Source organism: Benincasa hispida, chromosome 1 (genome assembly GCF_027475165.1).
Source record: "Benincasa hispida cultivar pf3 chromosome 1, pf3_genome.v1.1, whole genome shotgun sequence".
NCBI lineage: Eukaryota > Viridiplantae > Streptophyta > Magnoliopsida > Cucurbitales > Cucurbitaceae > Benincasa > Benincasa hispida.
The window spans coordinates 65,546,181-65,573,298 of NC_143478.1; the positions used below are offsets into that span (position 1 = coordinate 65,546,181).

The window sequence follows — 27,118 nt, forward strand, 5'->3', positions numbered from 1 at the left end:
TGCCGATAGTATTTTAAGTATAACAAAAGTGACTTTAACATTTTCGAAACCACCTTTAAACATGCACTATAAAACTATATTTGGAAATCATCATTTAATTATATAATTCTAAATTAAAATATCGACTCAAAGACCTCTTTTTCTGGTATTATAAAAGGATGAAAATTTAAGCTATAAACTTTTTAGTCGTCTTTGACCAAAAAGAAGTGAAAAAAAAAGAAGTGTGATATCATGATATCTACCCGTGAACTTACTTTGGATAAGATCCGTTTGTCTTCTTCTGCACGTTGTGAATATATGCAGTAGCAATCAATTACCATCCAAATTCCTCAATCTCTTTCTCTTATCTTCTATCCTTTTGCTAAAAAGCAATGAAATTTTGCTTCTTCTTCCTTCTAGTGAGTCTCACTATTGCTAGAAGTTTCTCATCGGAATTAACTTATGACTTCTCCGGCATTGTCTTCGACACCGAAGGGCTCAGTCGAGCTGCATTTCCCAAAGGCTTCGTCTTTGGAACTGCAACTTCTGCATATCAAGTAGAAGGAATGGCTCACAAAGATGGCCGAGGTCAAAGCATTTGGGATCCTTTCGTTAAACTCCCCGGTACTAATCGTTTTTAGTTCTCAAATTTTAATTTAATCCGAATTATGATAATTTAATTAAAAACATACTTTTAAAATCAATCAGCAACAAGTGAAATAATTTATATGCATATCGTAAAATGAGATCTTTCCATTTTTGCATCATGAGATCTTCAACTCTAATTTTTTTTCTAAAAAAACTTCAATTCAAATTTCTTTTTATAATATATGTTTTTGTTTGAGTTCTTTTTTAAATGGTTGAGCAGGAAAGATTTCTGGCAATGCCACGGGAGATGTAGCTGTGGATCAATATCATCGATATAAGGTATGTATATAAATTTAACATATTTCAACTACATGACGTATGTTTTTTTTATTGATATCAAGTCACATTTTGGTTTATTTTGAATATTTTAAATTATATCTAAATTATTTTTTAACTTGAAAAATGTGTCTAATATGCATTAAATTTTTCTGTGTTGTGTTTTTAATTTAATTTCTTGTGTGCAATAGGAAGACATCGATAGCATGAAAAGGTTGAACTTCGATGCTTATCGATTCTCAATTTCTTGGCCGAGGATATTTCCAAGTATTAAAATTTTCTTTTATAAACATTCATTTTTTTTAGGGTAAAAATTATTAGCAGCTGCTTAAATGATCATAATAATTAATAATCTGTATTTGATTTTTTTTATTCAATAGATGGATCGGGAGAAGTAAATTGGAAAGGGGTTGCTTACTATAATAGATTAATTGACTACATGATTCATCAAGGTAAAATCGATTTAACACCCATTCATTTTATTTTATGTCTGTTTTACTCAATAAACAGTCCCAAAAAAGAAAAATTCATCCAACTTCAATTTTTTCGCCTATATATATATATATATATATTGGGTAAAGAGCATGATCTCCAACCATCATTTTCTTGCTTTATTATTATTATTATTTTTTAAGGATTTGAAAAAATGAAGCAGGATTATGAAAACCAAATTAAAAAGTATAGTAACTTTGCAAAGTTTGATTTCATTTTTTAAATTTGACTTAGAATTTAAATATCATTGGAAATACGATCAAAGTCCCATATTGATAAAGGGATGATCATAGGAGGGTAATATAAAGAAAAACGACTATCTCCAATGGTATGAGACATTTTGGGTGAGACCAAAAACAAAGTCGGGGTGTATGCTCAAAGAGGACAATATCATATTGTTATGGAGATATGTGGATATCTGTTGTCTCTAACAAATTGATATCAGAGTCATGCCCTGACTTTAGCCCCGATAGAATCATCAGGTGTCATACATAAAGTGATAAATTGTAGAGATATTTAGATGTCTGTTGTTCCTAACAAATATACTATTGAAGAAGTTTATTATCAAACATGCTATTGATTTTGGATTTTGGGTATGATGAGAGTGCTGTTAAAGATGTAACTAAGGTTCCGTTTTCCCTTGGCGTGCCCCTCTTGGTGATCGGCCGCGTTCCCATATCTCTATAGGTTTAGTTAACGCATTCTTCCAACATTCTCTCGATAGGCGAAATAACATCTTCACTTCTGCTCAGTTTATTATCAAACATGCTATTGATTTGGATTTTGGGTATGATGAGAGTGCTACGAATGTGTCAACCTAGTTGAGATATCCTGGTGTATTTACTAATCCCTCTTTTCTTCAAGTAATATATTATTAAAACAAAAATAAATTATCTTACAAGCTATTAAGGTTGCTACATGTATGTTAATGATTGCATATCTTTACAATGATATGATTAGTATCATCCACTTTTGCTTAATTCACTAGCTTTCAGTTTCGACTTAAAAGCGGATATAAACTCTCATGATTATTTTTTGTTTCACCCAAAAGGTGCTCATACCATTGGAGATAGTCATATTCACTTATATACTCATGAATATCATCCACTTATCTAGCCAATGTGGGACTTTAGTTGCATTCTCAACGATAATGATTATATTTAATTTATCTAATCGAGTTATGTTCATCTTTTTTTTTTAATTAATTTTTTAATACTTAATAGTTTAATAAGACCGTTACCATGATTGCAATTGATTCTTTATTACTTAAGCCCCATTTAGAAATTGTTTGGTTTTTAGATTTTAGTTTTAAAAAATTAAGCTTATTTCCTCTCAATTTCTTACCATGTTTTACATATTTCTTGAGTAAAAGAGTTGACAAAATCAAGTTTTTATTTTTTTATTTTTAGTTTTCAAAACTTGACATTGACTTTTAAAAACATTGGTAAAAATAGATAACAAATCAAAAAGTTTAGAGATGAAAATGGTGTTTATAGACTTAATTTAAAAAAACTCAAAATAAGAAACCAAATGGTTATCAAATGGAGACTAAATGATAACGTATATAACATTTTTCATTTTCAAGATAATCTCCCATTTGAGATTTTGAAATCCATGTTCTTTTTTCCCAATAACTTGAAGGAATCACACCCTATGCAAATCTTTACCACTATGATCTTCCCTTGGCACTTCAAGAAAGATATGGAGGCTTACTAGACAAGCAAATCGTGTAAGTTTGATCAAACTAAACTTGTATTATTCATAGTTATATATACATTTTTATCACACGTTTGCTTTCGAACTATTGTCCATAAATCAAATTGAGAATAATTGATGTATGTAGGTAGTAACATAAGTCTTTTATTATTATTACTCTTTTTGTCTTTTTGAGTTTAAAGGGTTCGTATCAATTAATTAATTTTTTTTTTTTTAATTTTTACTGATAATTATATAGGGTTATGATTGCAAATCCTTAATAATATGCAGGGTCGATTTTGCAAATTATGCGGAATTTTGTTTCGAACAATTTGGAGATAGAGTAAAGAATTGGATGACATTCAATGAACCCAGAGTTATAGCTGATGTTGGTTTCAATAGTGGAATAATGCCTCCTTCAAGGTGTTCAAAAGAATATGGAAATTGTACCAATGGAAATTCAGGAACTGAACCATACATTGTGGCTCACAATATAATTCTTTCCCATGCTACTGTGGTTGATACATACAGGAAGAAATTTCAAGTAAGGTTTCATATTAGGACGGTTTTCAAATAAAGAAAAATAAATAAATTTATTTATAAGTATAGAAAAATGTTACTATCAACTAATGATAGGTTGTGATAGACCATGATATACATCTATCAAACATTAATGGATAGATGCCTATCGCGATCTATCACTAATACATAGTAGTGATATTTTGCTATACTTAAAAATATTTTTAGCAATTTTACCGTTTAAAACAATTCCTCTTCAAATTACACAAATTAAAACCATGCTTCTTTAATTATTGTCATTTTCCTTTGAATATATATTCATGTTGAATAATATAAATATCGTTTCAGGGAAAACAAAGAGGGAGAGTTGGAATTTTGTTGGATTTTACATATTATGAACCTCTAACTGGAGGAAAAGAAGACAGACATGCAGCTCAAAGAGCAAGAGATTTTCACATTGGCTGGTAAATATATAAATCCAATCTTACATTTATTTTAGGTATATGGGTGAACCTTCTCATCTATCTTCCTTTTATGTATCGCACAAAAAAAATTTACGTTTATTTTAACTTCACTTGTCATGATAAGTTTTAGTGTTAAATTAGATCAAATTGAAAGTTTAAGGTTAAAATTAATTCGTTGGCGAATTTAAGTAAACTAATATAATTTTTTTTCAAGGGATAATACTCACAACTTCTTTACTATATAGTTATCAATTTTTCAAATTAAACATATGAATTCTTAGTTAAATTCTAAAAACCAAAAACGAGTTTTTAAGAACTTTTTCCCCTAAAATTTGGTTTGGTTTAAAAAAATCCTTCCAAAAAAAGTAGTTAAGAAAACAAAAAAAAAAATCAAGTAGTTATCAAATGAGACCTTAGTTTTTAGCTTTTAAAATAGTGCTTGTTTTTTTTACGACTTCTTTAATTATGTTTTCCTCTTTCTTAGTTAAACATTAGAAATCTTATAGTCAAACTCCAAAAACAAAATCTTCTTAAAAGCTTCTTTTTTTTTTTATTTTTTTATTTTTAAAACTTGACTTGATTTTTTGAAAACAACTCTCCTTCAGAGTAGATAATTAAACAATAAAGAAGTCAATAAATGGAAATAGTTTTAATTATAAAATTATTTTTCAAAAGCCAAAAAAAAAAAAAAAGATGTATTAGTTATCAAACAACAATTAAAAAAATCCAAAATTATACCAAATCATATTAATTTGAGAAAATTTTTGTTTAGGTTCTTGCATCCTTTTACATATGGTGAATATCCAAGAACAATGCAAGAAATTGTAAAAGAAAGGCTACCAAAATTTAGTGATGAAGAGATTAAATTGGTGAAAGGCTCAGTAGATTTTGTGGGTATTAATCAATACACCACCTTCTATATGTTCAACCCCACTTGGCCAAAACCAACCACTCCTGGCTATCAATCAGATTGGCATGTTGGCTATGCTTGTAAGACCATTTAATCCAAAATTAATAATCTCTCTCTCTCTTTTTTCTTTTTCTTTTTTTTTTTTAAATCCAAAATTAATAATATGCTCTCTTTTATATATACATAGAGCTCAATTTCTTATTTTTCTTCTCTACAGATGAAAAGAATGGAAAACCAATTGGTCCACGGGTAATCGATTTTTACTTTTAAACTTCGAAATGTTCCGAAAGATTACATGTCTAAACTTTCAATTTTAAGATAATATAATCATCGTTTTTAATATTCTATTAACTAAATGGTAACATGTCATATCTGTTTGAACAAATATTAGAAAATGATCAATTACAAAAAGATATATAGGAAAGATTTAGTGGCTAAATTTCGACAAAAAAAGTCATGATAATATTTTATAAATGATCAATATTTGTAGGATTAGAGTCTATTAGACGATCGTCTTTATTTTTTTCCCTACATTTAGATTAAATTAGAAATTAGAAAAGAAAAATTAATTCAAACATGTTTTTTAGCAAGTCCACTCGTGTTTATAGTACGAGAAGAGTTATTTAACTCTATATTATAAATACCTATTAATAAGTGCTAAATTTGTATGTAGATTCTATTTAATAATCATTTGATTTTTTATTTTTTGTTTTAAAAAATGATGCCTATAAATATTTATTATATCTCTAGATTATTTGTTTCGTTATATACTTTTTACTAATGTTTTCAAAAATCAAATCAGTAATTTTTTTTTTTAAAATTTAGTTAAGAATTCAACTTTTGTAATTAAGGAAAATACAAATTATTGTAAAATAAAAATAAAAAATAAAATGGTTATAACGAGATATAATTACTTAATTTTAGTTGAAGTAATGAATATAATGGTTGTCAGGCTCATACTGGATGGTTGTATGAAGTACCATGGGGAATGTATAAAGCTTTGATGTATGTGAAGGAGCATTATGGAAACCCAAACGTGATTGTTTCAGAAAATGGTAAACATTATTCATACTCAACTATAGTTTGTTTTTGCCTTAAAAAATTTTTTGTTTTTGTTTTTAATTTTTAATATTGTTTAATAACATATTCAGTCCTCGAACTTTAAAGTTTGTAGTGTTTTAGTCTTTAAATTTTTAAGTTTGTATTTTATGGTCTCCAAATTTTAACTTTATGTTTGATAGGTCTCTCACAAATTCAAAATTTTAAAAAATATATTTATCTATTAAATATAAATATAAATTTTATATCTAATGAAATCTTAAACTTTAAATTTTATGTCTAGTAAATCTATAAATTTAGATAAAAAATAAAAAATATTCATTAACTAAATTTGTAATAAGTTTAGATTACGTATGGATACAAATATCAAAGTTTTGGGGATTAAATTTGTAATTTAACCATTAAGTTACTAAATTAATATTTGGTAAGAAAAAAAAGACTTATAGCGATAGATTTTGAAATCATCCCTAATAATAGCTTTGAAATCATAATTAAAATTTGAAAACAAAATATATGAATTTAAAGGTCGGTTTTAAATATTAAAAAATAACCAAAATATTTATAAATATAACAAAATGTCATTATCTATTAATCTATAAGAGTCTATTACCGTAATATTTTGCTATATCTAAAAATATGTTAAGCAGTTTGGTATTTAAAAAACAAATTTTCAATTTAAAAACCTATTCAATATTGTAAGAACAACTTTTGGAATGATGGACCTTTGAAATGATATTTGATAACTTATTTATAGATATTCAAGTTTGCACTAATTAATTAGCTAAAATAGATTGATATGTTGAATTTACTTTTGAAGTATAAATTACAAATCAATTTGAGCTTAAGACATATATTTTTATAGTTTTTTTTTAGTACAAGAGGAAGATTTAAAGCTCAAATTATTGGCATGTAGTTGTATTTTTGTAAAGTTATAATTTGATAATAAATGATAGGTATGGATACTGCTGATATCCCACTTCCTGAAGGGTTAAATGATAGAGAAAAAATACATTACTACAAGACATATTTGCAGAACATGAAGAAAGCCATTGATAATGGAGCTAATGTGACAGGCTATTTTGCTTGGTCTTTGCTTGATAACTTTGAATGGCTATCAGGCTATACTTCAAGGTTTGGTATCATATATGTTGATTACAAACACAATCTCAAGAGAGTTCCTAAGATGTCAGCCTATTGGTTCAAACAAATGATTCAAAACAACAAATAATTAAGCCAAGTTTTAAATATTGGTGAGTATTTTCTTGCCTAAATGGGAATAAATGTTTGGCAAGATGGGTGAGAAATTGAATCATATCTATCCAACTTTGAAATAGTACTGAGCTATATGTGTTTGTATTGCCTAGACCCTTTAAGCCTCTTTTTAAATATGTTAATGGTTTGGTATTGGCTGTATTCTTTTTCTCTAAATGTGTTAATGTTGTTTGGATATATAATGTTCTTCATCTTGTTCCTGTCTTTGCCAAGATGGGGTGTTTTCGTATGTCGTAGATTCTGCGAGAAATCTTTTCCGTGTTTACGACTTCACTGTTAGGAGTGCGAACAAAATCCCATATTGATTAGGAAAATTATCTCTATTGGTATGAAACCTTTTGGAATGGTTTCAAAAACAAAATCATGAGAGTTTATATCAAATGCGGACAATATCATACTATTGTAGAGATATGTGGAGGTATGTTTTTCTTTATCATTTAATATCAGAGCCTTGGTCTAGGCTCAATTGTGTGGGTGGATTGTCACGAGTGTGATCTCACATTAAGTAGGGGCAATTTTGTCTTTTTACTATCAACTATGATGTGGCTTTAGGATTTTCATTGGGAGGCTATTAAAGTCTTGCCTTTAGGTTGTTTAAAAGGTTTTACAATTAGCGTTAGAGTTTTCTTTTTCAAGTTTAGCTAGGGAGCTTATTAAATTTTGCAATTCATGTGTTGAGTTGCTTGCCAAGTTTTACAATTGGCCTTAGAGCTTTCTTTTTCAAGTTTAGTGAGGGAGCTTTTTGAATTTTACAATTCATGTGTTGAGTTGTTTGCCAAAAACATTCAAACACTAGAATAAAGATGGACTTTCATAACATTTAAAAACTATCAGATTTAAAATTTGTGGCAGTTATTTTCAGTGATTGTATCGCCTGTAAAGGTATGCACATCAACGATAGTTTTTAGAAAATGTTATAATTAATCTTCTCATGACAAGAAATAATTGTCAACAATGAATAATTATTGACAATTATAAGCTACCATTGTCAAATATGTTATGATAGAATATTATTATCATTTGACCGAAAAATTAGGTATTTTTGTAGCATTATAGCCATTGACAACAATTATAAATATCAAAAAAGAATATATAGTGACATTTTTTTCCTGTAAAAAATATATGAACCATGAAACTTTATTGTCAAGAATATTTGAACTACGACAACAATTTTATGTAAACAAATATTCTATCACAACACATTTTTTATCATCATAAAATTTCATATTTATGACACTTTTATATTGTCAATAAAATACATATCTTGACATTTTGCTATTTCTTTGAATCTTGTTATTACATACGATTTCTATCATTAATTAATCTCATTTTAACACAAAATCTATAAAACATAAATTAAAACTTTCGTATATGAGAATAAAATTGATAATGTTTTTACAAAGAAACTAAATACAAGGAACTATCGAATGTCCCCAAAGGGACAAATACAAACAAGGTAGTACTACGAATAACTACATTATAACAAGTTTTATCACTGCCAAACGTCAATCACTTGCTTGGTACACTTCAATGGGTTCGTGCAAGAGCTAGTTAAAAAAAACAAATATTCATTTTAGAGTTCAACTCAAAACATCAATGTTAACAATAATCACAACATTCACGAAAGTCTAAGCATCATTCTCATACGTCATTCGTGGAACAAAGGTTAAGCAATCACTCACTCTATTAATACATATTAGATAATATGAGTGTTTTTTATATTCTCCTACCTTCCATTCACAACGACATATATAAATACTCCATTTAACCTCCTTTCTTCTCTACCACCATCAAAAGCAGAGTATCATCAAATATAAACACCATTTCCAATCTATCAGTGACAAAGTTTCAACTAATATTCCTAATGTAAAATATCTACATACCTTTCAAGGAGTTTAACTAAGAAGAATCAAGATAATAACAAAATCTTTAAACAAAAGAAACAAAAAAAGAAATGGAACTCATCTTACTCCTAATGTCAATTTTTAAACATCATGGCAACAAAGCTACAATACACTATTTAAAATCCAACATAGATACCACAATTTTATGGTATATCATGTAACCCAAATATGCCTTAGAACTTGTCCAGAACATTCTCTTTTAGCATATGGTAAACCCCACTACATCCCTCTTCCCCAATGAAGGATCCTTTTGAAATAGAAAAATTCAGGGAAAATTGAATACATAATTATATGTCCACATGATAATGATTTTGTTTTTGTTTTTAAAAATTGTGCTTGTTTTCTCATCGTTTCTTTACTATAAATTTTACTTTTCTTAGAAAAAATTTGAATTCTTAGTCACATTACAAAAGTTTACAGAGTCTTTAGCACTTCTAACTACAAGGTACTAAATACAGTCCTAGCACATCACTACTGCCATACAAAATCTCCAATAAAATTTAAATTCAATAGTAAAAATAAGGCACCCCTTACGGATTTGAAATATACTATAAAAAGAAAAATTAGGTGGCTCTCCCCATAAGTAGAATGTGAGTGAGTTATATGGAAATTTTCCATAATGGGGCAGAGAACAATAAGAACCTAAAAAACAATCTAGAGGGGAAAAAATCATAATCAGATATCAAGAGAAGGCCTTACAATCCCATTTGAGCTAAAAAGTGTATTATCTATGAACGAACAAAAAAAAAAAAAAAAAAAAGGTGAGAAGCAAACATAAAGGTATAATCTATGAAGCACAGATACTTCATATGAGGTAAAGAATCCGTATCAGACACGTATCGAATACCGATACTTCCAGATACTTCCCATACGTATCTGATACGTGATTTGACGTATCTATTTCTATGCATACTTTTTTTTTTTTTAAGAAAAAAACAAGCAACTCATCTAGTATTTTTCAATCTAAACTAGGCAACCTATTTAAAATGTTCACTAGTCGAGTCCAAAACTAAAAGGAAACAAAAATAACGGACCAAACCCTAGACTAGAATCACCTAATCTCCATTTTCACATTTGAGTTCCTACAAAGTCCACCAAAATATAAATCATTTGGATATCTTCAACAATTCAATGAAGAAATTCTTCGTTTATCTTCATACTTCTCCTCTAATCTCTTCTTCTTCTTTGCAATATGAGACACTTTTATATTGCATTTTATTAACTATTTACTTCAACATCTTAGATGTTGCTTTTTTTGTATTGTATTTCAATGTTTGTATTCTATTTTGTGCTATTGTTTAACTTGTATGCTAAGTTTATCTATATCCTAGATCTTTTTTAAAGAAAAAGAAAATGTATCTTCAATGTATCAGTATCATCATTTTTTAGAAATATATATATATATATATATATATATATATATAAATAACACATCCTTAGACATATCTATATCTTAATTTTTTTGGAAATTGACGAATTACTGTATCCGTATCGTGTAGCCATATCTATGTCTATGCTTCACGGGGTATAATCAACCTAAATGAAAGAAAGTGATATACACAGCATCATAATTTATTTTCTAATTGTATGACTTCTTTAAAACTTGAACAAGGCTAAATAGTATAACTTCCACTAATATGGCAAAGAATACATTCCAATAGCAAGCATTGACAAGAACCCATCGTACCTGAAAATTTTCAAAATACTCAATCAAGTGAAAACTCATCCCAAAATACTAAAAAATAAAATATCGAAATTTAATTTCAAAGTTTTCTTTCTAAATTCATCTTTGAACTTCTTAATAATCCTTCAAAATTCTTATCATCCTTTATGAAAATCTCTAGCTCTTCACCCCTGAATGAGGTTGCTAACTCATTGTGATTGCAAGTTCTCGAGACGGCACAGATGAAGAAGATGGTGCAAATTCATTGTCGTTGTTGGTATTCATTTCTTGAAGAGCAGAAGGGTGGATAACAATTATTTGCAAAATTGCAAAAAGTTCAAATGGTAAGAGAGAGTTGCTGGGAAGGGGAAGTCTGCCAAAATCATGAGGAAACAATATATATATATTTTCTTCTTCTCGAGCATTGGCTTCTGACATCGACTCTTTTGTGCCACATTTGATTTCTTAATAAAAGAACATGACAAAAACAAAACCCAAAAGAAAAGATGAAACGAAAACATGGAAGCTTTAGTGTTGAAGACGACCAACTTAAGGCAATATTGAAATCGAAAGAATAGGTCAGTGCTGAGGATCGAAATCGAAGAAGATTGACCAACTTGAAGACGACTATGATATCGATAAAGACTTCAGAAGGAGCGACATCGAAGAAGATGACTAACTTGAAGACGACTATGATACCGATGAGAACTTCATAAGGAATGAAATCGAAGAAGATGTTGAGGACCGAAATCTAAGGAGACGACCAACGCGAAGACGACTACGATATCGATGAAGACTTTAGTGTAACGAAATCAAAGAAGATGGTGAGGACCAAAATAGAAGAAGACTTCCATGCACCTGAAGGGAAAATTTCACAAAATGACCAAAAACCCTAAAACTTTTCTACTAATGACCTCTTTCTAAAAACTAGACCGCCACATTTTTCTTCTTCCTTCTACGATTTCCTCAGCCCTTCATTCAATGTGCATTCAATACACCACCAACATTCCACCAAAACATTTATTCCCAACTAATATTCTGAAGAGAATGAAACGTCTCTTTCATTATTCACTTTCTGTCGTCGAACGTCTCTCTCATCTCGTAGCTTTCTCTCAAATTTTCTCAGCCCTTCGGATTCTCTGGTAGCTTTCTCTCGTAGCTTTCATCGTTGGATTCTGTCCACATTTCTTATTCCTTCCACTGTTTCTTCAACCCTTCATTCAATGTGCGATTTCTTCACTCAGATCGCTTTCATAATAAGTGTCGTTTAGTAAATTATAAACGATCGTGTAGTAATTTATACATGATCGTTTAGTAAATTATAAACGATTGTTTAGTAATATATGCAATGAGTAGTAAGTATACACCATCCTTTAGTAAATTAGAACGATCGTTTAGTAAAATATAAACGATCGTTTAGCAATTACTATGCGATTGTTTAATAAATTATAAACGATCGTTTAGTAATTATATGTGTATGGAGTTTAGTAATTATACACCATCTGTTGGTTGATCTTCGTTCACGGACATGTACATATATAGAGTTTAATTGCCTCGAGATCCCATGCTCCTATGCAATATCTGCAGTGACCCTAAGAAACATTAATGTTCAAACATTATGTGTAAAGTGGTTTACAGTTGACTGTGTGCTTGTTGCTTACGCTGAATTAATCTTCCCAGTCGAACATAGTCAAGAATGGGTTGGATATTTTGAACCAATTCTACCACTGCAAAATGTAGTAAGTGTAGGTCGATGTCAAACCGTCATGATACCTTCAATTGGAGAGGAGCCACGACAAATACACAGGTATACACGATGTGGTCAGACAGAACATAACAAAAAAATATGCAGACAAACGTTGATAACACCTGGCACTGGCCCATTTAGACTAAACAATATGTAATTTTCGCTTTCGCTTCGATTTTTTTGTACAACACCAATTATATTTTGTACAACACCAATTATTCTGTACAAATTTACACTATATAATATGTAATTTTAGCACCAATTATATTATGTACAACACCAATTATTCTATACAAATTTACACTATACAGTATGTAATTTTAACACCAATTATATTATGTACAATACCAATTGTACTGTACAATATGTAATTTTAGCACAAATTTATCTAAACGATCGCTTAGTTATTTATTTGCTTAGTTAAATGTACAACACCAATTGTACTCTACAAATTTAGCACAAATTTATCTAAACGAAAACTAAAAGATCATGTAACAGTTAGCTAAACAATCGCTTAGTATTATCTAAACGATCACTTAACAAAACCTAAACGATTGCTTAGTATTAGCCAAACAATTCTTTTATAAACTAGTACACGATCGTGTAATGGATATCTAAATGATCGCATAACAGTTAGCTAAACGATCGCTTAGTATTATCTACACAATCGCTCAGCATTATCTAAACGAGCGCTTAGTATTAACTAAACGATCGCTTAATATTAGCCAAACGATCGCGTAATGGATATCTAAACAATCGCGGAACAGTTAGCTAAACGATCGCTTAGTATTCTCTAAACGATTGCTTAACAAAATCTAAATGATCTTTTAGTATTATCTAAACGATCGCTTAACAAAACCTAAACGATCGCTTAGTATTATCTAAACGATCGCATAACAAAACCTATGCGATCGCTTAGTATTAGCCAAACGATCGCGGAACAGTTAGCTAAACGACCGCTTAGTATTTTCTAAACGATCATTTAATAAAAACTATAGTGGATAGCTAAACGATCGCTTAGTATTCTCAACACAATTGCTTAATAAGTACTATAGTGGATAGTAAATGATCGCTTAGTACTCTCTCCGATCCCTTAGTAATATCTATCCAATCGCTTAGTAATATCTAAATGCTCCCTAAAGTATTCGTAGAAATGCGTTCACCGTGCGGTCTGAAGGCTTTTTAAAAATTGAGGGTAATTTTAAAATTTCGCATGGGGAAAAGGTCAGCGATAGAAAAGTATAAATAGATAATTGGTAGAAAAGTTTTTGGATTTCGAATCATTTCGTGAAATTTTCCCACCCGAAGAATGCCGAAGAGGGTGTTGAAGTTAGTGTTTCTTTATAAATTAAGAAACAAATTTTATTTTATTTAATTAAATCTATTTAATGACAATTAAGAAATATCATAAATTGGTAACATTGAAAAACTGCCAAAAATAAACAAAATACGAAAAGTTGTATTTCCTAAAAAAAAAAAAAAGGTTTGTTATACACATTTATGTTTTTTCCTTTCTTCAACTACAATTTGGCTACAATTATGTCATTGTAACCCAAATTTGTCGTAGTGAAGTAGAGTACTCATCCTATCTTGTGGAGTATTTGAATCTTGAGTTAAGAAATTTGTTCTTTGTCTAAAGAGCTTTGATCTTAAGGCAATTCATGTCTAGCTCGATTCTTAAAATTGAAATCATATTGATTTGGGGATTTTAATGATTGAGAATTAGGATTTCTCATACAAAAGGATTCTTACCTTCCAATTCACTAAATTTTTTGTATCAATTATTATTTTCTTCCCGTTATAGAAAAGATTTTGGTATGTATTTATCCCTTTGCCAAAAGGTGTTATTTAGTTCGGTTGTTTCTTTTGATTAGGTTTTTCGCCTTTTGATCAAGTTTAGACAGATTGATGTTGTGCTTGTGAAAGCTATTGTGTGAGTTTGTGTTCAAGAGAATGTTCCTGTAACAACTGCATGCATGTGTCCTACTGTGTTGGAGTTTTTCTTAGTGTGAAGCCAAAATTGAATAGGAGGATTCTCATACTTAGGAGAGTCAAAGTTATACGTTTGAAATGTTCTTAAAAGATAAGGAAAGACTGTGACTGCTATTGAGAGAGTCTAAAAATTCCAAACAAAAATTAATGGATTGGTTGGTAATTTCGGTTTGTTGTTTCTCGAGTTTTCGATCTTTTGTTACACCCCAAATCTATATTTGGTCTTATAACTATCTGAAGACCCACTCGTTTGTACACGACCAACATGTTAATATAGTCAACAAACATATTTTGTATGTTACTTGTTCAATATGGTAATTATTATGGGTTGATTTGGACTTAAGAAGGCTTGTGCTAGTTTTACCATTATTTGGGCTAGAATAAGACAGAAGACAACACTCGAGATTGAAAACGGAGTTTAAAATTTCAATGAGAAGTCAATGCAGTTATTTTCATTGGAAAGATTGTGTACTCAAAGCTAAATCTTTCCTACTTCGTCAAAAATTCTCCTGAGGTGGCTATATAGAGTGAATGTATGGTGTGTGTGTATCGATATCTTACTACCAAATGACCAAAGCCAGACAGGAAAAAACCGACAAGGTAAAAGCTAAAACACAAAAAACAAAAGCAAAAAAGAAAAAGAGAGGCAAAACCCAATTAGGTCAAAGCTAAAAGAAAAACCAAAAACCAAAAGTCGAAAACCAAAATGGTAAAAGCCAAAACGCACAAGCAATGGAAAAGGCAAATAAAACATAAACCTAAAAAGTATAATCTAAAGGGATTGAATCCCACGGCAAAAGCGAGTGATTGTTGTGCTTCGATTTTATTTTAAAATTACAACACAAAGAAGAAGAAACATACATCAATATGTAGTATGTTAAGCATGAAATTAGAGGGAAGAAAATACATACCTTTGAAGAACCGTTCTTCAAATTTCTCCAGGTTTTCACAATTTCTCAACGAATCGATCTTCCATGAAGAGTATTATAACAACATTATAGGGTCTTCCCTGCTATTCTCTTGGTAAGGATTAGTTTGTAGGAATCGACTTTTGAAAGAATTTTTTGTAGAGAAGATTTTTTTTTTTTTTTTTTTTTTTTTTTTAAATGAGAACTCTTTTTCTAAAAAAACTTGAGAAAAATGATGAGAAGATTAATGGAGATAAGAGGAGGTAATAGATGGATGTGAAAGGAGGAGATTTTTCTCTATAATAACTAACTCCATATAAGAAAAAAAATTTCCCCTCTCAAAAAACACCCACTTCATATTTATTTATTTAAAATGAAATGTCATTCATTTAATTAAAATAAATAATTGTTTAATCAAATTAATCAACTGATTTTAAATTAAATATCTCATATCTAATTAAATGTACATTTAAATCATATTTAAATGTACATCTCTCTCATAACCTATGGTTTTAATATGAATCTCATTCATATTGATTAACATATAGTCTTAATATGAATTATATTCATATTAATTATTTTATTATAAAGTTTAATTTTAAATGAAATTTAAAATTAAACTTTATATTAGAATATATCTATATATATTATATTAATTATATCATATACAATTAACATTATTCTCTTATTTAATTTGAACCATTCAAATTCTTTCAAAATTCTTGGTCCTTGTTTACCCATTGTGACCTAGTAGAGAACCTAATAGACCTACAGATTAGAAGCTCCAATGATTTGATATTAACTAATTAAACTCTTTAATTATGTCAATGAATATTCATTAACTGTGAGTTACTCCACTAAAAACCCACAACTACACTCTTCACATTGTAGAATATTTATTCGTCCATGGATTTAACCATTACAGTAAGTTGATTCCTTATGAGCAGTTCGTAATTACAGCTGGGTCAAACTACCATTTTATCCATGTAACTACCTCTTACTTCTTAAGTACCTCCTTCTAATGGCCTATATATTTATGGTCCTACCATAAATCAAGTCCATCTCAATAAGATTTTGAGTAATATGTAATTGATTGACTATCACAAAAACAAAAAAAAAAAAAAAACAAAAAAAAACAAAAAAAAAAACAAAAAGACAAAAAAACAAAAAAAAACAAAAACAAAAACAAAAAAAGCATGGGAATGATCTACCCTAATGTTAGATTTAGCATGCAATCAACGGAAGAAATCAAGATCATTAAGCACTCCAATTCATCAATTTTAGCATCTAGGCATGTTCACATAAAAAAGAGGGTTTCTGAAACATACCTTTGAAGAACTCTTTAAATTTCAAATTGAGCTTGAATTTCCTCAGCAAAAATGTTGTAGACCATTATTTGATCTTCTCTACTATTCTCTAGGACCTTAGATTGGAAGGTGGATTCCAATCAGAGTTGAATTGAAGAGAGTCTAATGGAGAAAGATGAGTTTTCTACTGAAAATGAAAAACACTTGTTCAATGCATTTTCCAGCCAAAATTAGTTTGCATAGATAGAAACTCAATTGTTGAACCTGGCTTTTGTTCACCTCTAACATGCAACCAGAATGCATCAAATCAAGACCCCTCATCCTTGAAGAAATTGGTGGAATTTTGAGTGGAATTATGATGTTTCAAAGTGGGATAATTCCACTTAGTGGAATTTTCCAACAAAATTGAATTTTCAAATTTAAAATTGAATTTCCAATTCAATTCAATTTTTTCTTTCTAATTTTGAAACTGATTTTCAAAATAAATTAGAAATTTCAATTTATAAAATATTAATTCTATAAATAATATTAAATAAAATTCTATTAATTTTATACAAAATTAATTAAAAAATGAATTCCAAATAAAATGAATTCTTTAATAATTATTAAATAATTTTATTAATTTAATATCAAATATTAAATTAATTAAACATCAATTCTCTAATCATGAATCCCTATTCATGTAATCAATATTTAAATCAAATTTTAAATATTAATTGTTTCTTTAATTTCGTTTAATTCGATAATTAAATGTATAATTATATCGTATATAATTATTAATTTCCTTAATTCGAATTTGAACGTTTCGAATGTACTCATCAAGCTATTCTAAGGATTAATTCATTTATGAGCTAGTAAGAGGACCTAATGAACCTATAGATTATGGGCTCCAATGATCCGAGATTAATTGACTAAACTCTTTAAACCGAATTAATCAACATTCATTAACTACTGGGTCACTCCACTATAGCCCAATAGTTGCACTCTTCTCACTATAGATATATTTTTGTCCACTTGATTTAATCATAATCGGTAAGTCGACCCTTCACAGGTTATTCGTAATAACAGCTGGGTCAATTACTATTTTATCCCCAAGATTACATCTTGCTTCTTGATCCTCTAGAGAACAATTAGTTTGTGATCCAATCATGAAACCGAGTCTCTCTTGGGCCAGTAAGAGGGTGAGGCTCCTTGTTTAAGACCTAGAATCAGTACTTAAGACAACAACCTCTCTACTATCCCTAAAAGTAGGTAAGATAGAATTCTGTCTTGCACTATATGTCCCTAGCTATCTACTCAGTCTTACCCCTGAAATGAGAGGCTTATTGAGTCGGTGCTATTGAGCCAACCCTCACCTATGAAAATTTAAGGATAATCCCGAATAAACAGGAGTTCATAGTTAGCTCAGGATTTAGGTTGAGTTACCTAAGTCATCGTTTTGAAATACTCAATCTTAAAAAATAAACAATGTTATAAACTAAGAGTGACTTATTTCTTGGTCTGGTCTTATACAAACTCTTTGCATAGGACGCCCCTACTCGCATGTCTCCACATGAACGATTCAGGATCACATCGTTTGTACTAGATACAAAGTGGACTGCATTCGATAGTGTACCAGAATAAGGTACCAAACCTTATCCGTATGATATAGATCATTTTGGCTATTTACTCGAACTTGATCCATTCTTATGTCTCCACATAAAGTCCAAGTACTTATGTAATAGCCATGGATCTTAGTTTATTGAATTTAGTCTTTACAAGTATAATTTACATATTCAATAACATATTTATTGAATAAACGTAAAAAACATCTTCATTGCAAATAAAATATATTTAATATCACAAACTGCGAGTTTTAGGGTATACAACCCTGAAGAAACTCGATTTATAAGAGCTCCATGAGTGGAAGCGGATCGTCCAAATCCCATTTTCATTGAAAACAAACATTTACAGTAAAATATATAGATTATGCATCTTAACAAAAATTACAGCATGCTTTTAAGTAAGAAAAAGAGTTCAGAGATTATACCTTTAAAGAATTCTTCCTCGCGTAAATCCTTCGAACTGTCACAAACTCCTTGAACAGTCACGAACCCCTCGAATAGCAAAAAAACTCGAACCAAAAGGTGAAGACACTACTACTTGGTATCCTCGGTATTCTTAGGGTGAGATCGTAGGAGTGGTAGGCTTTGACTATTTTAGTTAGGAGGGAGTTTGTGAGATTGGAGGAGGAAGACGATTGAAGAAGCTTTCTATCGTATAGTAAGATGCCTCAATCGTGTAGTGTGAAGACTCCTATCGTATAGGCTCTCAATATATCGTATAAATCACTCACAATTCATGTAGCTTAGATTTGGAATAATAAAATCATATTTTATTTATTCCATTTGCCATAAAAAACTTCTTAACCACCCACTAAGGTGGTTATAGAGAAAAAGGGTTTAATTATCCAAATAATTAATAATATAAATAAATATGATAACCAACTTATCATATTATATTTATAACCTATAGTTTTAATATTACATCATATACAATATACACTATTGTTCTTTTTCTCTATTTTATGACATTTAATATAAATCATATTTCTATTCAATGTAACATCTATGAATCTCATTCATAGAAAATATATTTGAATCACATTCAAATATTTATTCCTCCAATTAAACCATAATATATCAAATACATTATGTCAATTATATCATATATAATTGAATCAATTTAATTATATCATATATAATTAAATTCCCTCTTATTAATTTGAACAATTCAAATTAACCAAAAAATTGATTCTCAACTAAATCCTTTTGAGCTACCAAGGGCGCCTTATGGACCTGTAGCTTGAAGCTCCAACAGTACGTGAATAATTAATTAAACTCTTTAATTATATTATCGACCATCCGTTAATTGTTGGGAACTCCACTAAAGATTGACAACTGTACTCTTCGCACTACATATATTTTTATGTGTCTATTGGATATAACCAATCAACAGTACAATGACCCTTAATAAAATGCTCGTAAGTACAGCTGGGCAAAATTACTGTTTTGCCTCTATAGCTACCTTTAACTCTTTAAGTACCACTGATCCCTCTAATGAACAATAGATCATAGTCCGACTATGACTGAACGCCTCTTAGGCCAGGAGAGGGTGTGGCGATACATTGTTCAAGACCCAGAATCAGCCCTTAAGGAGCAATTTATCTACTTACCCCTACTTTGGGGAAGGAGTGAATTCCATCTTGTGTGGCCGAGTTCCCAACTCCCCAATCAAACGAATCCCTAATGGTAGGTTTGTTGAGTCGGCGATCTGGCCACTCTCACCCATACAAATCAAATAACCCCTTTCATAGGCAGGAGTTCACAACTCACTCAGGATTAAGGCCATGTTAACTTTAGTCATCCTAGTGAAATTAAAGTCTCTATTATGAACGACGTTATATAATGAGACTAAAAATTTTGTGATTCTGTCTTATACTGTAATGAACCGAGTTCAGGAGGGGTACATGAATGAATCGATATCACATCTGAATGAGAGGGATCTTGAGGACATGAAGTATGGTTAAGAAAGGCTTAAAAGAATTGAAAGTTACTACTTATACCAACAAGGTGCACCTTCCTTTTTGGTGGCTCAATCATAAGAACTCCAAAGTTAAGCGTGCTTTTTTCGGGAGTGAATGTAGGAAGTTCAAATGGTGGATTGAAGTACATAGACTCCAATTCAAGATCCATGGCTTTAATCCATTCATCTTTTTCAACATCCTCCATTGCCTTCTTATAAGACTATCGATCTTTAACCTTGCCATCAATTATCATAGCTAGGATTTTAGTTAAACCCATATAGTGAATAGGTGGGTTCACAACCCTCATACTGCGTCGAGGTTTCCTCAAAACTTGAAGTGGATTTGACCTGCTAGATGAACCTACTTCAAACACTCTTGTTGAGGTAATAGGCTCTTCAACAACTTTTGTTGAAGATTCAGTAGTTTCTTTGGAAAGTTCATTCAACATGATTTTACTTCTAGGTCTGTGCTCTCTTATATGATCCTCTTCAAGAAAAGTAGCAAATTTTTTTGATATAAATAATTTTTTTTCTTTAGGATCATAGAAATAACCACTTCTCGTTCCCTTGGAGTAGCCTACAAATAGGCATAAACTTGAACGTGGTTCCAGTTTCTTAAGATTAGCCTGAAGCACATGTGCTAGGCAACCCCTGATTCTGAAATGACGTAAAGTAATTTTACGACCATTCCATAACTCCAAAGGAATTTTGGCAACACTCTTGGATGGAACACAATCCAGGATATAAGCTGTAGTCTCTACTGCATAACCCCAAAACGAGTCAGGTAAGGAAGCATAACTCATCATAGACTGAACCATGTCCAACAGGGTTCAATTTCTCCTCTCTGATACATCATTCTGCTGAGATGTACTAGGTGCTAAGAGTTAGGAAACTATTCCATGTTCTATCAATTAGTTTTGGAAAAATGAATCCAAAAACTCTCCATCTTGATTAGATCGAAGTGTTTTAATCATTCTATTTAATGCATTTTCAACTTCAACCCTGAATTCTTTGAACTTTTCAAAAGATTCAGACTTCTGTTGCCTTAAATAAACGTACCCGTATCTTGAATAATCATCAGAGAAAGTGATGAAATATTCATAACCTCCCCTGGCTCTTACATTCATCGGATCACAAAGGTATGGATGCACTAGCTCTAGAGATTCTTTGGCCCTATGACCTTTTCCAATAAAAGTCCTTTTAGTCATTTTGCCTTCAAGGCATGACTCATACACAGGTAAAGAATTTTCTTCTAACTTGCTTAGAAGTCCATTATTCACCAACCTCTTAATCCTATTGATATTAATGTGTCATAATCTTAGGTGCCAAAGATGGCCATTTTCCTTAGGATAAATTTTAAGTCGTTTATTTTGAATTCGGCAGTTTTAAACATCTCTATGTTATGGAGGGAATTTGTTGCTAATGGCCTTAGCACATACAAATTATTTTCCAATTGAGTAGAACATATATCAATACCATTTTTAGTAATAAACACTTTATTATAAGAGAAAAAAGAGTTGATATTTACATTCTAAAAAACACTTTACAGAAACTAAGTTCCTCTTTAAATCAGAAACTACAAATACATCATTCAAAACGAGAAATTTGTTTTGTAAAGTTAACCAGAGACCTCCCATTACCACAGCTAAGACGTCGTGCCCGTTTCTAACTCGCATCGTCATCTCACCAGCACTAAGCTGCTGCCAGGAACTAATTCCCTAAAATGAAGAACAAACATGGTTAGTGGCCCCAGAGTCAATAATCTAGTCAATAATCTGCACCTAGAACTTGAAGCTCCAACGGTACGCGAATAATTAATTAAGATCTTGAATTACTATCCACCATCTGTTAACTGTCGAGCACTCCACTAAAGGCCGACAGCTGCACTCTTCGCACTACAGATATATTTTTGTGTCCATTGGATATAACCAATCAACAGTACAATGACCTTTCACAAATTGCTCGTAAGAATAGTTGGGCCAAATTGTCGTTTTGACTCTATAGTTACATCTGTTGGGTTTTATGGCCTAAAACTTGTGGTTTATAAACAGTAGAACTTATTCTGAAATTTCAATAAGTTTTTATTGAATATATTGTTTTTAGAAATCCAATAAACCTAAGTCCTTTGACTATTACATGAGTACTTGAACTTTATGTGGAGATATACAAGTGGATCAGGTTTGAGTAAATAATCAAAATGATCTATAGTATATGAATAAGGTTAGGTGTCTTATTCTGGTAATACTATTGGATGCGGCCTACTCTGTAGTTGTTACAAAGAGTTGTAAAGTGCTACAAATGAAGTGATCTTAATTCGTTCATGTTGGGACATGAGGAGTGGGGGTGTCCTGTGCAAAAGAGTTTTGTGCAAGATCAGACCACGAAACCAGTCACTCTTACTTTATAACGTTGTTTACTATTTAAAACTGACTATTTCAAAGCGATGACCTAGGTAACTTAACCTTAATCCTGAGCTAACTATGAACTTCGGTTTGTTCGGAATTATCCTTTGATCTGCAAACGGTGAGAGTAGACCAACTACCTTTGCTCAATAAGCTTACCCTTTTGGGAATAAGACCAGATGAATAGTTGGGGACATAGGGTGCAAGATGGAATTTACTCTTACCCAATTAGAGATAGTAGAGAGATTGTTCTCTTCAAATGCTGGTTCTAGGTCTTGAACAAGAGGTCTCACCCTCTCATTGGCCTGAGAGGGATTTAATTTGTTGATTGGATCACAAATCAATTGTTTATTAGTGGATAAGTGGAACTCAAGGAACAAGAGGTATTTTCGGGGGTAAAATAGAGATTCAACTCAGCCGTTATTACGAAAAACCTGTGAAGGGTTAACTTACTAATCATGGTTATATCGAGTGAACATAATATATCTACAATGAGAGAAGTTCAACTATGGGCTTTAGTGGAATCATCCGTTAATTAACGAATAGGAGTTAGATCGGTCTAATAAGTTTAGTCGATTAATCTCTGATCGTTGTAGCCCATGATCTGTAGGTTCGCGAGGTCCCCCTACTAGCTTGTAAATGGATTAGCTCTAGAATAACGTGATAAGTTAATTTGAAGTATTCAAATTAACTCATCACGTTATTCTAGAGCTAATCCATTTAAATGAATTTGAAGAGATAATATTTAAATACAATTTAAATATTTGAAGATGGAATTGTGTAAAAATTAATTTAATATTTGATATTAAATTAATTAGAATTATTTAAATTGTTTAAATAATTATTTATTAATTTTATTAAGAAAATTAATTTATGAAATTAATTTTGATAATATTTTCAGTTTTATTAGAAGAAATTGATTTATGAAATCAATTTATCAAAATTGAAAAAGAAGAAAAATCACAAAATGGAAAATAAGGATTTTCCATTATCTTCATGAAGTAGCTCACGAACAACCCACCTCTTCAACAACATTCACTCCAAGCATGAGCTGCATCTCATGTAACAATTATTTTTGCATGAGTTTCTACAACATATTGAAGAGATTGGAGTGTTTTGAAGAATGGCAATCGATCAAATTTTTTTGAAAAATTAGAGAGAAGAAATTATTCTTCCATGGGGTTATTGTAGTGAGCTTTTCTCCAAATTCCCTTGATTCCAGCTTATTTTGAGTTCCACTACTCAATCTAGAGCACCAAGAGAATAGTAGGGAAGATCTTGGGGTGGTCTACAACAAGATTCAGAGGAGATTTGCAACTAGATTCAAGCTTAGATGAAGTTCTTCGAAGGTATTCATGAAACTCATTTATTTCTTCTGAAGCATGCTTTCATTTTTGCCAAAAATTAATGAATTTGAGTGCTTATGGATCCTGGTCACTTCCGTTGCGCATTGGTATGTTCCAAAAATTGGTATCAGAGCATCATATAAGCATTCAATTCGGTTTAATTTCGGTTTGGTGGGTGTTTTATATGAGTAATATGAAACTGCTGTACTAGTATGGTTCTTTGAGTTTTGGCTTTTAATTTCTCTTTGATTTCTCAATTAAATTTGTAATTGGCTCTTGTTTAATGAGATTATATGTGTTCCCAAGAGTTTGTAATTTATTTGGAGTCATTAAAGTTGAAATAAAGTTGTAAATTGAAGAAACAAGCGAAGAGGCCGAGTTGCAGATTCCAGAAAATCAGTCTTTGTTCATATCGTCGTTGAGCTTCAGTAGCTAAATGATCGTCTAGCTTCATGCGTTAGATGATGTGAAGAAAAACTAAGCGATCATGTAGCTTCGGGCGTTGATCATTGAGGTGTTGTGTGCTAGGCGATCGTGTACCTGTGAGAGCTAAGCGATGTGTTGTATTGCTATACGATGGCACTACATGATCATGTAGCTTAATATGGGAGTTAAGCGATGTGATAAAGACCTATACGATAATGCTGCACAATCTCTTACCACAATTCTTTACCTTTGACCAGAGCTAAACGATGCATTGAGATGCCAAGCGATAGCTACGCAATCGTTTACCTCTATGCGGCAGCTAAGCGATGCACCGATTGTTATACGATAGCATTAAGCGATCGCTTACCTTGAGCGTGCGCTAAACGATCAAGACTAGGAATTGGACGATGGCACTAAGCGATCGTGTAGTAATTGTTCGTGCTAAACGATGGAGCTACGTGATAGTGTAGAACACTAAGCGATCGTGTAGCTTTAGATGGAAGCTAAGCGAGCTCGCATGTCTAATACATGAATGATTAGGATCAGATCATTTGTAGCACTTTACAACATTTGTAACACCTACAAAGCGGGTTATACTCGTAGTGTCACCAGGATAATGTACCCAACTTTATCCATATACTACAGACTATTTAGGTTATCACTTAAACATGATCTCTTGTATATCTCCACATACATGTTTAAGTTATAACAATAACCTTGGATGTTAGTTTATTGGTTTGTGGGTAATGCAACTAAAATATCACATATTTCATAGATAAAGTGAATAAAATATTATATATTATTAATCACATATATGTTTGTTCATATAAGGTTTACAAACTATATGACCCTACGAGATTTAGGACATCAACCCCAAAAATCTCCCACTTGTCCTAAAGCTAGTGGGGTGTATAAGATAATCAGATTACAGGTACACAAAATAATAAATTAGGGCATAACACGACCAATACAAGATCTCCCACTTGCCCTATTCAAGCCGTGGTCTGTCCCATAGACCCATACTCTACAGGTAACCCTCATAAACTATAGTCGTGAGGGCCTTCATAAACGGATTAGCAACGTTGTGCTCCGAAGCTATCTTCGTGACAATCATGTCCTCTCAATGCACAATCTCTCGAATGAGAGTATACTTCCGCTCAATGTGCTTGCACGCTTATGACTCCTATGCTCACGAGAATTTGCCACAACATCACTTTTATCACAAACATCATATCAATTATATCATATATAATTGAATTAATTTAATTATATCATATATAATCAAATTTCCTCTTGTTAATTTGAACACTTCAAACTAACCCAAAAACTGATTTTCAACATGAATCCATTGAGCTACCAAGGGGACCTTATGGACCTATAGCTTGAAGCTTCAACGGTACGTGAATAACTAACTAAACTCTTTAATCATGATACCCACCATCTGTTAACTGTCGGGCACTCCACTAAAGACCGACTGCTGCACTCTTTCCACTACAGATATATTTTTGTGTCCATCGGATATAACCGATCAACAGTACGATGACCCTTCATAAATTGCTCGTAAGTACAATTGGGCCAAATGGCCGTTTTGCCCCTATAGTTACATCTAGCTCCTTAAGTACCATTGATTCCTCTGATGAACAATAGATCATAGTCCCACTATGACGAAACCCTTCTCGGGCCTTGAGAAGGTGTGGTGCCACATTCTTCAAGCCCCAGAATCACCCTTAAGGGAGCAATTTATCTACTTACCTCTACTTCGAGGAAGGAGTGAATTCCATCTTGTGTAGCTGAGTTCCCAACTCTCCAATCAGACGAATTCCCAAAGTGGTAGGTTTGAGTCGTCAATCTGGCCACTCACACCCATGCAAATCAAAGGACCGTCGTCATAGGCAGGAGTTTACAACTCACTCAGAATTAAGTTCATGTTACCTATGGTCATTCTAGTGAAATGAAAGTCTTTGTCATGAACGGTGTTATACAACGAGATTAAACATTTCGTTGTCCGGTCTTATATAGACTCCTTTGTATAGAGCTTCTCTGCTCGCATGTCTAATATACGAATGATCAGGATCTTACCATTTGTAGCACTTTACAACATTTGTAAGACATATAAAGTGGACCACATTCGTAAGTGTCACCAGGATAAGGTTTCCCTCCCTTATCCATATACTACGAACCATTTAGGTTATCACTTAAAGCATGATTCACTTGTATGTTTCCACATACATGCTTAAGTTACAACGATAACCAGGGATCTTAGTATTTATTTGTGGTTAATGCAACTAAAATATCTCATATTTCATAGACTGGAGTGAATAAAACATCTCATATTATAAATCACAAAACTATTTGTTCATACAGGTGTTTACAAACTACAAGACCCTACGAGATTTAGGGCATTAACCCCAACAATCTCTCACTTGTCCTAAATCTAGTGGACGTACAAGATAATCACATTACAAGTACATAAAACAATAAATTAGGGCACAAATACTCAGTAAAACATCTCCCACTTGCCCTAGTCTAGTCACGATCGGTCCCA

The 27,118-nt window shown here is 31.4% G+C and overlaps 1 protein-coding gene across 1 annotated transcript; it reads left to right on the forward strand.

The window, feature by feature from the left end:
* The first annotated feature begins 268 nt into the window (after positions 1–268).
* LOC120070362 (beta-glucosidase 44-like) lies at positions 269–7,455 on the forward strand. The gene is made up of 11 exons (XM_039022301.2): positions 269–603; positions 848–906; positions 1,095–1,170; positions 1,284–1,355; positions 3,037–3,124; positions 3,382–3,634; positions 3,958–4,073; positions 4,846–5,063; positions 5,201–5,232; positions 5,936–6,038; positions 6,996–7,455. Exons 1-11 carry the CDS (start codon positions 372–374, stop codon positions 7,268–7,270), a joined length of 1,524 nt encoding a protein of 507 aa, XP_038878229.2. The 5' UTR covers positions 269–371; the 3' UTR covers positions 7,271–7,455.
* Positions 7,456–27,118: the final 19,663 nt, after the last annotated feature.